Source organism: Arvicola amphibius, chromosome 3 (assembly GCF_903992535.2).
Source record: "Arvicola amphibius chromosome 3, mArvAmp1.2, whole genome shotgun sequence".
In the NCBI taxonomy this organism is placed as follows: Eukaryota; Metazoa; Chordata; class Mammalia; order Rodentia; family Cricetidae; genus Arvicola; species Arvicola amphibius.
Window position 1 is genome coordinate 132,602,729 of NC_052049.1, and position 18,084 is coordinate 132,620,812.

Here is an 18,084-nt window from a genome sequence, read left to right on the forward strand (position 1 = left end):
GTCTATGTACTAAGTTCAGGCCCACCAGGGCTACACAGTAAGACCTTGTCTCAAAAAAGAAAAGAATAGGGGCTGGTGAGATGGTTTAGTGGTTAAGAGCACTGGCTGTTCTTCCAGAGGACCTGGTTTCAATTCCCAGCACCCACGTGGCAGCTCACAGCTGTCTGTAGCTCCAGTTTCAAGGGATTTGATACCTTCATGCACATAAAATAAAGTTAAATAAATTTTAAAAAAGAATATATTTAAAGTTCAATATGGAAACTCACACCTAGAATGTTAGCTACTCTTGGAGGCTGAGCAGAAGGATACTGAATTTGAACTCAGACTGTGCTATAAGCAATAAACAAACAACAATATATCTAATGTATAAGCAATAAAAATATATAATATAGATTTATAGAATAAACATAAAATATATAATAACATAATAAAATATATAATATATAAGCAACAAACAAACAACAAATGTACACACAAAAATACATGGAAAATAAATAGCCAGGCACACTGGCATAGACTTGTAGTCTCAACTGGAGGGTGAGCCGGGTGGTGATGGCACACACCTTTAATCCAAGCACTCGGGAGGCAGAGGCAGGCGAATCTCTGTGAGTTCGAGGCCAGCCTGGTCTATAAGAGCTAGTTCCAGGACAGGCACCAAAGCTACAGAGAAACCCTGTCTCAAAAAACAAAAGACAAAACAAAACAAAACAAAAATCAATTGGAGGGTGAAACAGGAGTCTCACTGAGTCCACAAATTTAAGACTAGCCTGCAAAGAACTCAAATTAAAAAATAAAACACACACACACACACACACACACACACACACACACACACACAAAACCAACCAACCAAACAAACAAAAAAAGTCTTGGTGGTGGTATTCAGATAGAATTACAGAAGTTAAAGCAGAAAATATTAAGTTCAAGGCCAACCTTGACTCAATCCACCCCTTCCAAAAAGGCAAAAATAGGATTATGTTCTAGTTATACTCTGGCTTTTAATCTTGTACAGTAAAAAAAAGTACAAATTAAATTAAACCTAAACAAAGCATCAGAACATGTCGAGACTTTCAGGAGTTCTGACTTCCTCCCTGAGAAGCACAAACTCAATGCTCCATGTTACACTTCCCTCCTACACAGAAGCTCAGGAATACCACGAAACAACTATGCAAATAAATATACCGAGACTGAGCACTCACCTTTACAAGTGACCACATATAAGACAGCTCCTGTAATGATGTCATTTGCTGTGATGAGCTCAGCTCCTAGCCAACAGGTACCTTCAGGATCTGAACTATCACATCTCACCCAAAGAGGAGGAAGGGCAGTAACTGGCTGCTTAATCTTCAAATGGGTCATATTAGGATTGTGAGCCATGGTATAAAGCCCAATTAGCTGCCTTGAAAACAACGGATAGGAGAACCAATTATAAAATACCAATCACATGCTATCTTTGAAGCTGAAAGTGTGGCTCAGTGGTAGAGCACATGCTCAGCAGCACCCCATGCCCTACTTTTTATTTTTTTAATTTAAAGAAGATAAGTGAAGGGTCTCATAGTCAACAATCTAGAAATGAAGTGAAAAAATGGGTGAATACATGTATATTTAAATACTTCAGCAAGAATAGGGTATACTACATACTCTAGTAGTTATGTCTAGAGAGATGGCTCAAAAGTTAAAAACATGTACTGCTCTTGCAAAGAACCAGAGTCCAGCTCCCAGCACCCACATTCGGTGGCTTAGATTTACCTGTAAATGTAGCACCAGGGGGATTCAATACGTCTGGCATCTGCAGAGACCTAAAACACACATACCCTACTCTTTTTTTAAATATTTATTTATTTATTATATATATAATATTCTGTCTGTGTGCATGTCTGCAGGCCAGAAGAGGGCACCAGACCTCTTTACAGATGGTTGTGAGCCACCATGTGGTTGCCGGGAATTGAACTCAGGACCTTTGGAAGAGCACTGAGCCATCTCTCCAGCCCCCATACCCTACTCTTATCAACACACACCTGCATAATTAAAAATAATTTTAAAGTTATGTACATTGGGCATAAAAATATATTAATACATAATTCTGACAACAAGATAACAGTAAATATTATCATGGTATATAACAGTTATATGGTATACACATGTACCATATAGTGCTTTGTATATATAAATCTGTATTTGTTGAATGAGAAAAATGACAGCGAGGTGGTGGTGGCACAAGCCCTAATCCCAGCACTCAGGAGGCAGAGGCAGGTGGATCTCTTTGAGTTTAAGGCCAGCCTGGTCTACAGAGCAACTCCTAGGACAGGCTCCAAAGCTAGAGAAACCCTGTATAAAAAAGGGGGGGGGGCTGGAGAGGTTGCTCAGAGGTCAAGAGCACTGACTAATCTTCCAGAGGTCCTGAGTTCAATTCCCCGAAATCACATGGTGGTTCACAACCATCTGTAAAGAGGTCTGGTACCCTCTTCTGTTGTGCAGGCATGCATGGAGACAGAACATTGTATACACAATAAATAAATTTTTAAAAAAAAGAAAGAAAAAGAAGAGAAAAATGATAATGTAGACATATCAAAACATGAACAACTGGCAAATGTGCATTAAGGTACAGAGAAGTTGAAGGTATAGACCACTCAAAATTAAAAGTCAACTAAAAATGAAGCTTAAACTTCTATTTTTCAAGAGATAGAAATAATTTACTATTAGATATTTAAAAAGGAAATTTCTAAGGAATTGGACTTTAAGAAGTAAGCACAAAATCTTAAGACAGTAGTACGAAAGGCACAAAGAAATAGAAAACCAAGAAATGATAGGGTCAGGAGACAGCTCAGTTGATAAACGTGCTTGCCTTGCAAACATAAGAACCTGAGTTCCATCTCCAGAACCCATGATAAACACATGTACACACACATGGGACTGGATAGCTTATGGGTTAAGAGCACTTGTTACTCTGCTGGAGGATCTGAGTTTGATTCCCAGCTGTCATGTCCCATAGTTCATAACTGCCTTTAATTCCAGCTCCAGGGGAATCTGATTACCTCTTGAACTCCACAGGGACCCACATGCATGTGGCATATACATACATACATATATGTTGTGTGTGTGTGTGTGTAATATAAATAGAAACAAAAGTTGGGTATGGGTGATTTGTACACTTATTAATCCCAGCACTGGAGAGGGGAAAACAGGAGGATCCTGGAAACAGGTCAGTCCTCCTAGCCTATTTGTCATAAAAGGCCCTGGACGACATTTAAGAAACAGCATTTGAAGTTGTCGTCTGGCCTGCATATCCAAGGGTATTTCTTCCCACATGAACACGCACACATTCACAAATAACCCAAACATATTAGCAGAAGAAAACAAAATAATGTTCAAGTCCTAGAGAATAGAGAAAAGAGGCCACGTTATGACTATAGCCCAAAGTCAGGGAAAAAACTTATTAACCAGCATAAAAAAGTTTATTTTTTTATTTTTATTTTTTTAAAGATTTATTTATTTATTATGTATACAGTATTCTCAGTGTACTGTCTGCATGTGTGCCTGCAGGCCAGAAGAGGGCATCAGATCTCTTTACAGATGGTTGTGAACCACCACGCGGTTGCTGGGAATTGAACTCAGGACCTTTGGAAGAGCAGGCAATGTTCTTAACCACTGAGCCATCTCTCCAGCCCCCATAAAAAGTTTATAAACTTTTTCTTCCCTTGCCTCCCCCCCCCCCCCACCCAATTTTTCAAGACAGGGTTTGTTTCTCTGTGTAACCTTGGCTAACTCTATAGACCAGACTGGCCTCAAACTCACAGAAATCCACTTTGCCTCTGCCTCCCAGGTGCTAGGATTAAAGGTATGAGGTTATACACTTCTATGTGTCAGGGGTAAAAACTAGCATAAAGACATATTATTATGGTGATCAGTTCCAGCACTTGTTGATCCATAATGTTAGGATTCTTAGGACTCTATCCTCCAGAATTCCTTGAAGGCAAAGACTTTGGTTTGCAGGTGGCAAGGGGCTGGGTGGAGGCCAACATATGTACATAGCAGGAAAGCAAGAAAGAAAACTTAAAAGGCAAACAAACCTTCTAAAAGCACACTGATTTCTTGGACATTATAATTCATGCTGTGTACGACAGGTGCCCACTATCTACCCAGAGCTATAGTCATTGTGACACCTAAAAACATCCCTGAATAGTTTGAATGCCAACTTAGTAGCACCCCTGATGGAAAACCTCTGGGGTTAGACAAATGAAGGCTCCTGTGCACCAAGCATGAATTTAACCACGAATGCAATGAAGAACCTATACAGGATGTTTAAGTATTGAAGCAATACAACCATACTTAAAAAAAAAAAAATCATCCAATTTTAAAAAGACAACTCTGGTAGTAGGGAAAAAAGAGAAACTGGGTTAGAGTCAAAGCAAACAATTAGGAAGCCACAGAAATAGACTGGCAGAGTAGGATGGAAAAGGGGAAGGTGAATGCAGTTTTACAGGTCACATTCAGGACACCTATGGGATATCTCAATAGGGCTATCCTTGGAGAGCTAGGCATACAGATATCAGGGGAAGGCACATACCTTAGGGCTAGGTGCAGTTTTGTTTAAATTAATTAATTAATTAATTACGTATACAATATTCTGTCTGTGTGTATGTATGAAGGCCAGAAGAGGGCACCAGATCTCATTACAGATAGTATGAGCCACCATGTGGTTGCTTGGAATTGAACTTAGGCAATGCACTTAACCACTGAGCCATCTCTCCAGCCCCTAGGTGCAGTTTTTCAATGTTTGTAAGAATGGTGAAAGTTACAGGGTTTTTTTTTTTTCCTTTTGAGTAAGGGTCTCATGTAGCCAAGTCTGCTGAAAATGTATTTAGTAGTAAAGGATGACCTTGAACTTCTGACCCTCCTCCTTCTGTTTCCCAAGTGCTAAAATTAAAGGTGTGTGTCACCATTTGTGGTTTTATCCAGTGCTGGGGCTCAAATCTAGGGTTCCATGTATGCTAATCAAATAGTCTACACACAGAGTTACCTCCTCAGCCCCAACAATGTTTCAATTTAAATCCTCTCTTCTATTTCTAAAACAAACAAAAAACTTACCTTGCTCTCCCAACTGGCAAGGCCAGTGGCCTAACATTTTCACCAGTAGAGAAATCAGAAATAGCAGTTTCTTCAGCCTGTAGTTCTTCAACATGACTTGTTTCTTCCTTCTCCAAAATCTTTAAAAATGTTATAATCTAATCAGATCCAAGAATCAATTCTTTTCTGTGCTAGAAAATAACTACACAGGATGCTAAAGAGATTGCTCGGTGTTTAAGAGCACTGACACTGGAGTTATACCCAGTTGTGAGCTACCAAGTAGATGGTGCAAACCAAACCCAGTTCCTCCTAACGACTGAGCCATCTCTCCAGCTCCCGAAGATATTAATTGTAGTTGCTACTTGTAAAGGAAGCACCTGATGACATTAGAAAAATGCTCTAACATGCACAGTATGATAAGCTAAATGTAAAACACCACGAGAGACCCCCAAATATTTAGATATTTTCCTTTCTTAACTGGAACAAACTGCTTGCGGGATATGCACTTAGAGTACACAGCCCTCAATTTTACCTTTTATTTATTTATTTATTTAATTGGACAAAAGGTCCACATGCTGGGATCACAGGTATATAGTACCACACCCAACCATAGGCCTCATTTTTTTCTGTTGTTTTTGAGACAGGGTTTCTCTTTGTAGCTCTGGCTGTCCTGGAACTCACTTGGCAGATCAGGCTGACCTCAAACTCAGAGTTGCCTACCTCTGACTCCTGTTTGGGTTAGAAGTGTGCACAACACCACTGCCTGACTTAACCCTCACTTTTTTTACCTGGCTGTCCTGAACTCTATTTGTAGACCAGGCCGGCCTTGAACTCTGAGATTCTCCTGCCTCTGTCTCCCAAATGCTGGGATTAAAGGTGTGCACAACAACCACCTGGCTTTAGGTCTCACTTTTTTAAAAATTTGTATTTTATGTATATTGGTGTTTTGCCCACATGTATGTCTCTGTGAGGGTATACAATTCCCTGAAACAGGAGCCACAGACAGTTGTGAGCTGCCACACAGGTGCTGGGAATTGAACCTGGGTCCTTCAGAAGAGTAGCTAGTGCTATTAACCACTGAGCTATGTCTATGTCTCCAGACCCTAGCCTTCACTTTTTTTTTGGGGGGGAGGGGGAGTGAGGAGAGTGTTTCAAGACAGGGTTTCTCTGTACAACAGTCCTGGCTGTCCTGGAGTTCTCTTTGTTGACCAGGCCGGCCTTAAACTCACTGAGATCTGCCCGCCTCTGCCTCCCAAGTGCTGGGATTAAAGACGTGCACCACCACCAACTGGCTGCTAGCCCTCACTTTTTACACTTATTGTTTTTAGGACTGTCAGCTCTCACTAGTGTTACAGGATCTAATATCTATGTCTGTACGGTGGTTACATAACTTTGGTTTTGACAACAATGACAGTAACATTTCCTGAGTATTAGTGTATTAGGCTCCATTTTAATTTCCCCATTGTTATCCATAAAAATCATGAGCTAGACACTATTAGTATCCTTGTTTTATAGATGGAAAAAAACCCTGAAATTAACAAAAAACTAAATCACTTGCCAGAACCACATAGCTACTAAATGGGGGCAGGAAAATTAACATTTGACCTACTTGTGCACACATAAAAAAACAATACAGAAGTAATTATAACAGTTCTTAGTTCATGTATGGATGCTTTGCCAGTATGTATGTCTGTGCATCAAGTGTGCACAGTGCCCATGATTGCCAGAAGAGGGAGCCAGATCTCCTGGAACTAGGGGTATGGAAGGTTGTGAGCTGCCATGTGGATGCTGGTATCTGAACGTAGGTCCTCTGCAAGAACAGTACTCTTAACTGGCTATTGACTTTTTGCCATCTGAAGGCATCATGGGTCACCAGAAGCTCTACTGGAGTCACCCGCAGAAGTTCAGCCAGGATTCTTGCTCCTGCCACATCTGCTCTAACCACCATGGTCTGATCTGGAAATATGGGCTGAACATGTGTCTCAGTGTTTCCATCAGTACACGAAGGACATAGGCTTTATTAAGTTGTACTAAGTGACCTCGAATGGATTTTTCAAGACTGTCTACCCAGTGAAACAGATCATGCTAGCCTTTGTATGAATAAAAAAAAGTGAAGACCTTCAAAAAAATAAATAAACAAAAAAGCACAACTGAGCTATCTCTCTGGCTCTTACAGTAGTTCTATAAATAAAAGCCAAAGACCAACACCAACCCAAATGCCCTTCAAGCATCAAACTGTGGCATATCCATACCATGGAATACACATAGCAGTAACTTACAAAAGGGATTATTAATGTGCTCAATGGGCTTGAATGACTAATTGATAGTTTTATTTGTTCTTTGTTTTGTTTTGTTTCTGAGATGAAGGGGAGGTCTCACTATGTGGCCCTGGCTATCCTGGAATTAATTATGTAGACTGGGCTGGCATTGAACACTCAGAGATTCACCTGTCTTTGCTTTCCAGAGTGCTGGGATTAAAGGCGTTTGCCACCATGCCTAGTTTTGTTCTTTTTCTTAATGAGTCTATTCTAAAAGTATAATTATGTATTTATCTGTGGTTGGCATTATATTTCCAGTAGAGAGCACCATGCTTACTCACAAAAGAATTAGTGTCCACTTTCATTAATGCTGATGGGAAAACATTTGTAGTATGAGAACATTCCCAAAGAAACAAATGTGGCTTCTAAGCACAAACCACAAAGCCCAATACTTACCGCTTTTTCCACAAGAAACACCGATCTGTTCTCATTTAGAAGAGTTTTCAGAAGATCTGGCTGGGCTTTGCTGATCAGCTGCACTTGCACATCAGCCTGTAAAAAACAGATTGCAGTGTTTTTATGTGTGATTTAAGTGCTACAGACCAGCTGCATGCAAATTACTAAAAAAGGAACATGTTTTCAAAAATTTTCCTTATTTTGTCAAGCTGTTTCTCATTTTTAGAGAATCTAGTTTACGGATTGGGGAATCTGTCAGTTTGGAAACTGTTTGTTGCTCAAGCATGGGGGCCTCAGCTCAGTCCTTAGTGCCCACGTAAAGCTGAGCCCAAGGGCATGCATCCATAACCCCAGCGTTCGGGAGGCAGAGACAGGAGAACCAATCAGTATAGCCAAGTAAGGAGTTCTAGACTGAGTGGGAGACCCTGTCACAAAATAAGTACTAAGGGGGACAGCAACTGAGAAGGACACTCGACATTGACCTCTGGCCTTGACATGTACCCAGAGGCACACGTGTATGCACATACACAAGAAAATCCAGTTTTTATCTGCCACCTGTCCACATTTCAAAAGCTCACCTGAAGATGTGCTGCCTTGAAAAGCCCTCTTTGCTACACAGTGGGAACCTGCCTCAAACAGACAGAAAGAAAGAACCAAAGCCAAGAAACCATATATTTTACTTAGTGACGTTCTGGAAACGGCAAAACTATGGAGACAGAAAACAAATTAGCAGCTGCAGGTACTAGAGACATATGAAAATGCTCATACAGAGACATGAGCACGTTTTTAGACAGAAAATAGTCTACATTTTGATAATGGGAGTAGCTGCACTTTTGAAGCTATTTGTCAAAATTCATAGATTATCTCCTAAAAGGGTAAAATTTAGCATATGTAAATTAAATTTTTTAAAAAAAACTTTGATTTTAGGATGCTTATAACCAAATAAATTGCTCATACCTCATAGATGAATGGTTCTTTACAGACTCCTTTCTTTTCTTCATTAAGTTCCCTGAAACAGAGATCTGGAGGATCAGCTTTATTATTTAAACTCAGAAATTAGCTGGTACATTATTTATGCATCCATGGAAAAGCTCAGTCCTTACACAGCTCTAAGGGCAGCTGCAGAAGGGGAAACAATTACGTTAAGGAAAGGTAAAGGAAGGTTAGGTAAGGTGGGACATGCCTCTAATCCCAGCAAAGTTCCAAGCCAGCCAGGGATTGTATCGGAACAAAGTTGTTTTTTTTTTTTTTTTTTTGGAGGGGGGGGTTGTGTGTAGGCATGGGTAAGGTGGCTGGAGAGATAGCTAAGGAGTTAAACTCTATTGCTCCTGTGCTCCTGCAGAGGACCTGAGTTCAAATCCAAGCAACCAAATGATGGCAACAACCTTATCTGTAACTCCAGTTCCACAGGGTCTGAAACCCTTTTCTGACCTCTGCAGGCACCAGGCACGAACCAGTGCACATATTTACATGCAGACAAAGCATACACATAAAATAAGTAAATCTAAAGAAAATTTTGAGTGCTGGGCGGTGGTGGTATACACCTTTAATTCCAGCATTCAGGAGGCAGAAACAGGTGGATCTCTGTAAATTTAAGGCCAGTCTGGTCTACAGAGGGAATTCCAGGATAAACTGCAAAGCTACAGAAAAATCCTGTCTTGAAACCCCCCACCCCCCCAAAAAAAACCAGAAAAAAATTTGATGATGTGTGTATGTAAGGGGAATGGGTAATGCATGTATGAGCACAGGTGCCCAAGATTGCATTGCCCTGGCACTGGAGTTACAGGTAACTGTGAGGTGCCTGCTATGGATGCTGGAAACCAAACTCTGGTCCTCTGGAAGACTCGTAAGTGCTCTTAGCCTCTGAGGCATCCCAAACGTATATTTTAAAAAGGGGTGGGGGCTTGAGGGATAGCTTAGAGGTTAAGAACACTGGTTGCTCTTCCAGAAGTTCTGAGTTCAATTTCCAGGAACCACATGGTGGCTCACAACCACTTACAATAGGATCTGATGCCCTATTCTGTCATTCAGGTATATATGTAAATAGAACACTCATATGCACAAACAAATAAATCTTTGATAATAAAATAAAAAGATTTGCTATTTTAATTATTTAGTGGGGTGTCCATGCATGTAACTGCAGAGCCTGGAAGAAGGCACTGGTCCCTCCCATCAGTTAGAGTTGCATTCAACTGTGAGGCACCATAAATGGTGTCTGAACTAACTGCTCAGCCCTGTTTCATAAGATATTTAATAGTCATCTCAAAGCACATAAATTATAAACCATTAGCAGACTCAAATGAAATACCAAATGCATACCCAGCCTGATCGACAGGGAAAAGAAGCTGTAGTTACTGAAAAGCCCAACAGTTATCTCAGGATATGATTTGTAGCTTTTGATCTGATACTTGACCTAACTGATCTAGGAACATGAAAACAGTCCTGATAGACTAATTTTTGTTATATTGCACAAGATTTTTATTTTTTATTACATTTTATTTTATTATTTATTTATTTGATTTTCAAAACAGGGTTTCTCTGTAGCTTTGGAGCCTATCCTGGAACTAGCTCTTGTAGACCAGGCTGGCCTCAAATTCAGAGATTCGCCTGTCTCTGCCTCCTGAGTGCTGGGATTAGAGGCGTGCACCACCACCACCAAGCGTTATTTTTTATGTTTATATATTTATTTTTCGAGACAGGGTTTCTTTGTGTAAGTCTTGACTGTCCTGGAACTAGTTCTGTAGACCAGGCTGGCCTCTGCCTCCCAAGTACTGGGATTAAAGGCATGTGCGACCACTGCCAGCTGTTCTTTTGTTTCTTATTATACTTATTTATACATGTGCATGTGTGTGTGGGGGGGTGTGCTTGCCAAAGTCAGAGGACAGCTTGTGAGATATTTTCTCCTCCCACTATGTGGGTCCCATGCTAAGATGTTTGGTGGCAAGTGTCTTTACCCCTGAACCATCTCTCTGGTCCAAGATTGTGAATTTCTCTTTAAAATGGTTGTCCTTTACATATAATTCAATAATATTGCTTGGTCATTCAGCAACTGTTTCTCAAACATTCTTGCTAGATACTGGGACTAGCGAACAAAACCTGCTGTGACAGGAATCCAAAGAGTAAACTGTCAACTATTGGGTACCAAGAACTCTGGGAGGAAAATACTTGTGAATGACTTGTAGCTTTTTAGAAACATGATAAATGGTCCAACGTAGAACAATGAAGATGGGCAAGAACAAGGAGACTGGGATCAATGCTAGAACACTTGTCCAGCACCACAAGCCCAACCCACCTGCAATCCTCAGCATATAAACAAAACAAGAGAGGTGGTGGGGAGGTAGGGAAAGGAGAAAAGAAGGAAGTTGGAGTCTTAGATTTAGAACTCTTGAGAATAATTCTGGAGTTAAATGCCACATCGGAAATAAAACACCCAGGAAATAAGTAGTAAGCCAGTGGATTTAGATCAATTTTTATCAGTGGGGGTGATAAAACAGGCATAAAATAACCATAGAGGCTAGGGACATAACTCAGGTGTAAGAGTGCTTGCCTAGGCCAGGCGGTGATGGCACGGCACGTGCCTTTAATCCCAGTACTCAGGAAGCAGGGGCAGGGAGATCTCTGTGAGTTCAAGGCCAGCCTGGTCTACAAAAGCTAGTTCTAGGATAGGTACCAAAGCTACATAGAAAAACCCTGTTTCGAAAAACCACAAAAAGAATGCTTGCCTAACTTGTGTGAAGCCCTGGATTCTGTTCCTAGAAATTCAAAAATTGTGCATAATGGTACATGTCTATAATGACAGCACCCTGGAGATGGAGGCAGGATGGTTATTAGTACAAACTCATCCTTGGCTTGGAGGCCAGCGTGGGCTACATGAGACCATGGATTTAAAACAACAGAACACTTAACACCATGGCAGAAATACCACGAGAGTTAAAAACAACTGAAGTTCCTGCGCGTTCACAGACATCATTAGCTTCGCTAAAAACACTAGCTCTTAGCTAGGCAGTGATGGCCACACTTTTAATCCCAGCACTTGGGAGGCAGACAGGTGGATCTCTGATTTGGAGGCAAGCCTGGTCTACAGAGAGTTTCAGGACAGCCAGGGTTACACAGAAAAACACCATTTCAACAACAAAAACCACTAGTTCTCCCCCTATAATGTAAAAGTATTTTACAAGCATTACTGCTTTTGTAAACAGGAAGAGGAGCAATAATGGCAGTTAAAATTACAGCATTTAAAAAGTACCGTGCTATACCCAGCCAGCAACACCCTGAGCCTAGAATTTAAAAAGGTAAACTTATGGTCTCATTTCAAACCTATTAATCAAAAATCTTGGGGGCAGAACCCATAAATCTGTATTTTGCCAACCCTTCGGGGTGATTCTGATGCAGGATCAGTTATGAGTCACTGTCCTCGATGTTGATACAGGATAAAGACTTGACAGAATCCTCTTGTAGCAGTATTTCACTAAAGGAACAACGTGAATTCTGGCATGGTGGCCCACGCCCCTAATCTGAGCATCACGAGTGTCACTGCGAATTCGAGGTGACTTTCTGTCTAGTTTAGGCTAGAGTTGAGACCCCTGTCTCAAGAAAATCACGAAAACAGCGAAACAGCATGCTTTTTAAGGCCAGCCCACGGCCAAATGTAGCTCATACGGTCATTAAAAGAGACAACTACACATTTCTTTTCCAGTAGTCAGCCAAAGCTTAAGGCAGGAAGATGCCATCTACTTCTCTGTTTCCAGAGAGCCTCTACTTAGAAGTGGGTGCATGAGCAAGATGAGTCAACTGACTTGTCACCTTGTCCCTCTTGCTCAAGTACTGATGTTTCCTCGAGAGACTAGCAGGGACCTAGGCTTCAGCAGAGTCAAACCCACTGAACAGCCAAGACCCGCCCACTCCTATCCCGGACCCAAGCAAAGCAGGCCGTGCGCAAAGCCTTCAGCTGTGGCGAGACTCGGGCGTGGATATAAAGGCCGGGAGGAACAAGATGCCATTCCATTTCTCAACCACAACTCACTGGAGAAGACGAGCATAAAATTCCTCAGCCGCGCAATTCATTCGAGCCCACATCCCGCACCGACGTCGGTCCAGTCGGGAGCAGCAAAACTGAAACGCGCGCCTCGACAATGACGTCAGAGGCCATGACCCCGCCCCGCCGGAACTACTTTACAACATTAAGTTCGTTTGTGCTCAACGTTAAAACATTGTTTAAATTTATTAGAGCATCCCGTCACATTTACTATTCCAATAGACTCCCATTTCTGTCAGGGGGAAAAAAAGAAGATAAAATACATGTTGTGTGTGAGGGGCGGTCAAGAAACCACATCTCGCGAGAGTTGGTGTCGCGTTACGAATTATTCCGCGAAAAGGAGTCCCTCTTTTCTAACAATTCTTTTTAGTTTTAGAAAGAATAGATACAAATTTTAACACACGTAAAGTAATAATATTGTCTCTTGAAAATTTTAAGTGTAGTAGCGAGATACTTTGGTTCTCCCAGTTGGTTTGAGGAGGGGCAGGGTGAGGGAGCCAAGTGGAAGGATATATGTGGCGACTGAGCGGTGAGTCCTTCCTTTTCCTGTGGGAGCAGCCGGGTTGAGAGGAGCGTGGCTCTCTCCTCTCCCCGTCATGGTGAGTGGAAGTCTACTTCGCTTGACTTTCCCGTGGTTTCTGGGGCCTGTGGGAGAAAGTAAAGGGATCGGGACATGGAATCGGCAGGAGACGAGGAGCTGGAAAGAAGACCTAACACCTTTTCTTGGCAGAGAGCTGGGTTGTGGGCGCTGTGGCAGCCATCTTAGAGCAACGTGGGAGACGGCGCAGGGTGGCCATAGAGGGACCTTTGGGATCCTCGCTTTCCGTAGTGCTAGGGACAAAAGACTACTGGAAACCGAGTCTTTTAGTGCCGGAGACACGCCCGACGGCCTCATGGCGTGGGCCTTGGCACATGGTGTGCTTGCTGTCTAGTGTGTACATGTGAATGTGTATGTCCAGCTCTAAAGGAAGGTGCAGAGGGAAATTAGTGTTAATGCTCTTGAGGGGTTGTCTCTGCCTTTTTGAAATCGTTTATAGAAAAGCAAGGTCTTCATTGTTTAAGAAGTTAAGTTTTTATATCATATAACCTAAATGTCTTGAGCCCTGAGCTTGTTCACATACAATAGTAGTTAAATACATTTTCCGCAAATGTTCCCTGTGCTATCCTTTATCCTTAATGCATGGATTAAGGTTGGTCTGACCACTGTAAATTAGGATTTGGAGACATGGCTGAGCTGCATCTTTAAATTGGCTAGATAGGACGGCCTAGTACTTCAGAAGTTAGAGGGAGAGAGGAAGGAAAAAAAAGGTCCCGAGTCTGAGATCTGCAAGAGCGAATAGGAGCCAGGTCAAAGAGAAGTGGACAGGGTGTGGGCCAGCCTCATGTGAATGTGACCTGTTTATCTGAGTGGGAACAGGGAAGGTTTGCTCAAGCTGGGGACTGGTAGAGTGAACACGGTCTTACTGAACAGTACCTTCAGACATTATTGAGAAATTTTGCTTTGAAGTTCTCTTTATATTTTAAAAATTGACAGATCTTGATATGTTTCTGTTAAGGCATTTTGTGTAGTTCGTGTATTGATTGACCCCCGTTTCTCAACACCTGCCTCTCTGGTCCCCAGCTCTTCCAAAGTGGTCCTATATCTCCTTGCACATCTTAAAATGTGATTTTAAATCTAGGTTCCAAATACAGGAAATGATTCTGGCTGTGTCTGAGTTATCTTGTTCTTCTCTCCAAGGCTTGTGCCCGTCCCCTCATATCAGTGTACTCTGAAAAGGGGGAGTCATCTGGCAAGAATGTCACTTTGCCAGCTGTCTTCAAAGCTCCCATTCGACCGGATATTGTGAACTTTGTTCACACCAACTTGAGGAAAAACAACAGGCAGCCCTATGCTGTCAGTGAATTAGCAGGTATGGGTTTACATTTGTCATGGGCAGTGTTCCTTTGCAGTGGGTGATGAAATGCCATTGGTCCGTGTTTCTGAACCATGTGATTTTCCATGGCTATTCTGATACTGCCTTTGCCCTTCATAAAGGAAGTTGTGGGTTGTTATGTTTTAGTGCTTAAAACTTAATTCTTCTCAATTTTAGGTCATCAGACCAGTGCTGAGTCTTGGGGTACTGGCAGAGCTGTGGCTCGAATTCCCAGAGTTCGAGGTGGTGGTACCCACCGTTCTGGCCAGGGTGCCTTTGGAAATGTATCCTCTTTCTCTATTGTTGCAATTAACTGGCTGGACTTAGACTTGATTCATTAATATTTAATACTATTTTGAATCTTGTCTAAAACTACTAGTGTCCCCAATAAGCAGATCCTCTAGACAAAAGTCTGGAGATGTTTCTGGGGGGTACTTGCTATGATGTCGTAATTTGCGTCTTACTCTGTTCATGGCGACAGTTGCCTGCTGTCATTAAGCTGGTTCAGAAGGTTGACGAAAGTTCATACTGAGCAAGTCATAACCTTGCTAATTCTTCAGACCTGAAAAAAATGGTACAATTCTTGACAAAGAAAACAGATGTGTCGTGGAGGCCGCATGTTTGCACCAACCAAAACCTGGCGTCGTTGGCACCGCCGAGTGAACACAACCCAAAAGCGATACGCCATCTGTTCTGCCCTGGCTGCCTCAGCCTTACCAGCTTTGGTGATGTCTAAAGGTCTGTGATGCTTTGATAGAGTATGTTTAACTTTACTGGTCACTGAAACGTATTAGGTGATCAGCTTGAATGAATTCTTTTCCTCTCAGTGCTTACTAAAAGCAGTTCTGCTTGCTTCAATCTAGCAAGCCCTTGATTGTAGTTCGCATCAGATTCCTACCATGTTTTTGACTGTCAGAATGATGAAACTACTTAATTGGTCCGTGTTTCTGAAACACATGATATTAGTGGAAATTTCTGATTTGACAGTGCATGTTGTTTGTTTTGGGGGGGGGTGTAAAGAGTTGAGACTAATTTAAAGTATTGAATTGGTTTTGTTAGGTCATCGTATTGAGGAAGTTCCTGAACTCCCCTTGGTAGTTGAAGATAAGGTTGAAGGTTACAAGAAGACCAAGGAGGCTGTTCAGCTGCTTAAGAAACTTAAAGCTTGGAATGACATCAAAAAGGTAGATTCAGCGTGCACATTTACCATTTGATTGGATATGGCTCATAGAAGTCTGAAAGCGCCACAGATGGGGTAGTTGTGTTAACAAAGTTATCTTTAGGTAACCTCATGTTTCTAGTACAACGTCGCTTTGATTTGTGATATTTATCACATTTATCACTTGTGTACGTGTGAGAGGACAACTTCAATTATTTCTGTTATTTTACTACGGAAAGGACTTGATACGGTGCAGTTTTACTTGCAGTGATGTTGTAATTTGCGTCCGACTCTGTTTTCAGTGACAGTTGCCTGCTGTCGGTAAGCTGATTCAGAAGGTTGACGAAAATTGTTGCTGAGCAAGTCATTTCCCTTTAGTGACTGGAGTGAAGTACTAACAAAGAATTATTAGTCCCAGGGATCAAGGCTTGGCTGAAAGTGTCATTACTTGCTTGAAAAATCTATCTCTCTTACCTGTTTTTTTTTTTTTTTTTTTTTTTTTTTTGTTCTTGTTTTTTAATTGAAGATATGCTGGAAAGGTTATACCTTAGACTACTAAAGCTGCTCACTCTTACAGGTCTATGCCTCTCAGAGAATGAGAGCTGGCAAAGGCAAAATGAGAAACAGACGACGTATCCAGCGCAGGGGGCCCTGCATCATCTATAATGAAGATAATGGCATCATCAAAGCCTTCAGAAACATCCCTGGTAAATTCTTGTAACATTCAGTGTTTTAATTGCCTCTTCTGTACATACTCGCTCATCTTTGGTTATGATGAAATTCCGCTTCATGGTCCGTGTTTCTGAAATAACATGATTTTGTGGAAGTTCTGATTTCTAGATGAGTGAGTTCCACGATGACTTGAACTTCAGAATTCATTATTCTTTTTAAGTGCCTTGTTTAGATCAATAAGCCATAAAAAATGTATTTTCTCTGTTGATTGAATGCAGGGTCTCTGATTCTTCTCTTCCTTGCCTTTAAAGGTATTACTCTGCTTAATGTCAGCAAGCTGAACATTTTGAAACTTGCTCCTGGTGGGCATGTGGGGCGTTTCTGCATCTGGACTGAAAGTGCTTTCCGCAAGTTGGATGAGTTGTATGGCACTTGGCGTAAGGCTGCTACCCTCAAGAGTAACTATAAGTGAGTTTCCAATGTTTCTTTATTACATATGGGTTCCTAGTGTGTATTTATATTTTTAAATTATGCATTGAATTTTTACAAAGAATTTGAAATACAGTTCTATGCAGTTAGAATTTGGGCTTCCTGTCTTTTTCCAGCCTTCCCATGCACAAGATGCTGAACACAGACCTTAGCAGAATCTTGAAAAGTCCAGAGATCCAAAGAGCCCTCCGAGCACCACGGTAAAGTTTTGATACTTAACTCATGCTACAGTCTGATACCTGGACTTTTAAAGGCATACATACATGTTGATTGATGCGTGCCATGTCTTTACAGCAAGAAGATTCAGCGTAGAGTCTTGAAGAAGAATCCACTGAAGAACCTGAGAATCATGTTGAAGCTGAACCCATACGCAAAGACTATGCGCAGGAATACCATTCTTCGCCAGGCCAGAAATGTGAGCCATAATTTGCTGTGTCAAGTATTAACAATCTTGTTTTAGAAGTTTTGGTACTTCCCCCTTTCCTGGGTCTCTACCTCTGGCTGTACTGGAACTGACAGATTGGCCTGCTTTTCTGCCTTTCAGGTGCTGGGATTCAAAACATCTCAGCTAAAGATTTGATTTCCTAATTTCCTATTTGTTGCTGTTTCAGCACAAACTCCGGGTGAAGAAATTGGAAGCAGCAGCAGCAGCAGCACTGGCTGCCAAATCAGAGAAGGGGGCTGCAGACAAGAAGCCTGCAGAAAGTAAGAAAGAAAAGAAGCCAGTGGATGTCAAGAAGCAGAAGAAGCCTGCAGGAAAAAAGGCTGCAGCTACCAAGAAACCAGCAGCTGAGAAGAAAAAGCCAGTAGAGAAAAAACCAACTAAAGAAGAGAAAAAGCCTGCTGCTTAATCTATTAAAATTTCTTTCATTCCATTGAGCAAATAGAGACAGTCTATTTGAATAAAAACCTGATCAAACATGCAGTGAGAAGCTGTGTGAATCTTAATTGTGGGTGTATCCAGGGCTATCCCCTTTTGTGGGATAGGTGTCATGACACTTGGAAATAATGGGGTTCCAAGGATTAAGCTCAGGT

At 41.6% G+C, this 18,084-nt stretch overlaps 2 protein-coding genes, 5 non-coding genes and 1 pseudogene across 7 annotated transcripts in view; 7 read left to right on the plus strand and 1 right to left on the minus strand.

The window, feature by feature from the left end:
• Positions 1–12,929, minus strand: part of Zwilch (zwilch kinetochore protein) — a 36,666-nt gene extending 23,737 nt beyond the window's left edge. The window contains exons 1-5 of the mRNA XM_038323169.1: positions 12,805–12,929; positions 8,739–8,790; positions 7,782–7,877; positions 5,089–5,207; positions 1,200–1,399 (exon numbers count right to left, since the gene is read on the minus strand). Coding sequence (XP_038179097.1) covers positions 1,200–1,399; positions 5,089–5,207; positions 7,782–7,877; positions 8,739–8,790; positions 12,805–12,857 — 520 coding nt within the window. The 5' untranslated portion in view covers positions 12,858–12,929. The remainder of the gene's footprint in view (positions 1–1,199; positions 1,400–5,088; positions 5,208–7,781; positions 7,878–8,738; positions 8,791–12,804) is intronic.
• On the plus strand, positions 6,932–7,677 carry LOC119808835 (annotated as a pseudogene).
• Positions 12,930–13,349: 420 nt separating the features above from the next.
• On the plus strand, positions 13,350–17,974 carry Rpl4 (ribosomal protein L4; the record flags this gene model as incomplete). The annotated part of the gene is made up of 10 exons (XM_038322522.2): positions 13,350–13,415; positions 14,555–14,726; positions 14,907–15,013; positions 15,329–15,467; positions 15,789–15,913; positions 16,466–16,595; positions 16,872–17,028; positions 17,166–17,249; positions 17,344–17,464; positions 17,661–17,974. Coding segments are annotated over 10 exons (1,341 nt in total), but the record flags the coding sequence as incomplete, so codon positions are not given.
• LOC119810912 lies at positions 14,765–14,832 on the plus strand. Its single transcript, XR_005284850.1, has one exon. It is a non-coding gene; the product is annotated as a small nucleolar RNA SNORD18 (small nucleolar RNA).
• Positions 15,166–15,264, plus strand: LOC119810913. The gene has a single exon (XR_005284851.1). It is a non-coding gene; the product is annotated as a small nucleolar RNA SNORD16 (small nucleolar RNA).
• On the plus strand, positions 15,642–15,712 carry LOC119810910. The gene has a single exon (XR_005284848.1). It is a non-coding gene; the product is annotated as a small nucleolar RNA SNORD18 (small nucleolar RNA).
• LOC119810914 lies at positions 16,152–16,250 on the plus strand. The gene has a single exon (XR_005284852.1). It is a non-coding gene; the product is annotated as a small nucleolar RNA SNORD16 (small nucleolar RNA).
• On the plus strand, positions 16,655–16,725 carry LOC119810911. The gene has a single exon (XR_005284849.1). It is a non-coding gene; the product is annotated as a small nucleolar RNA SNORD18 (small nucleolar RNA).
• Positions 17,975–18,084: the final 110 nt, after the last annotated feature.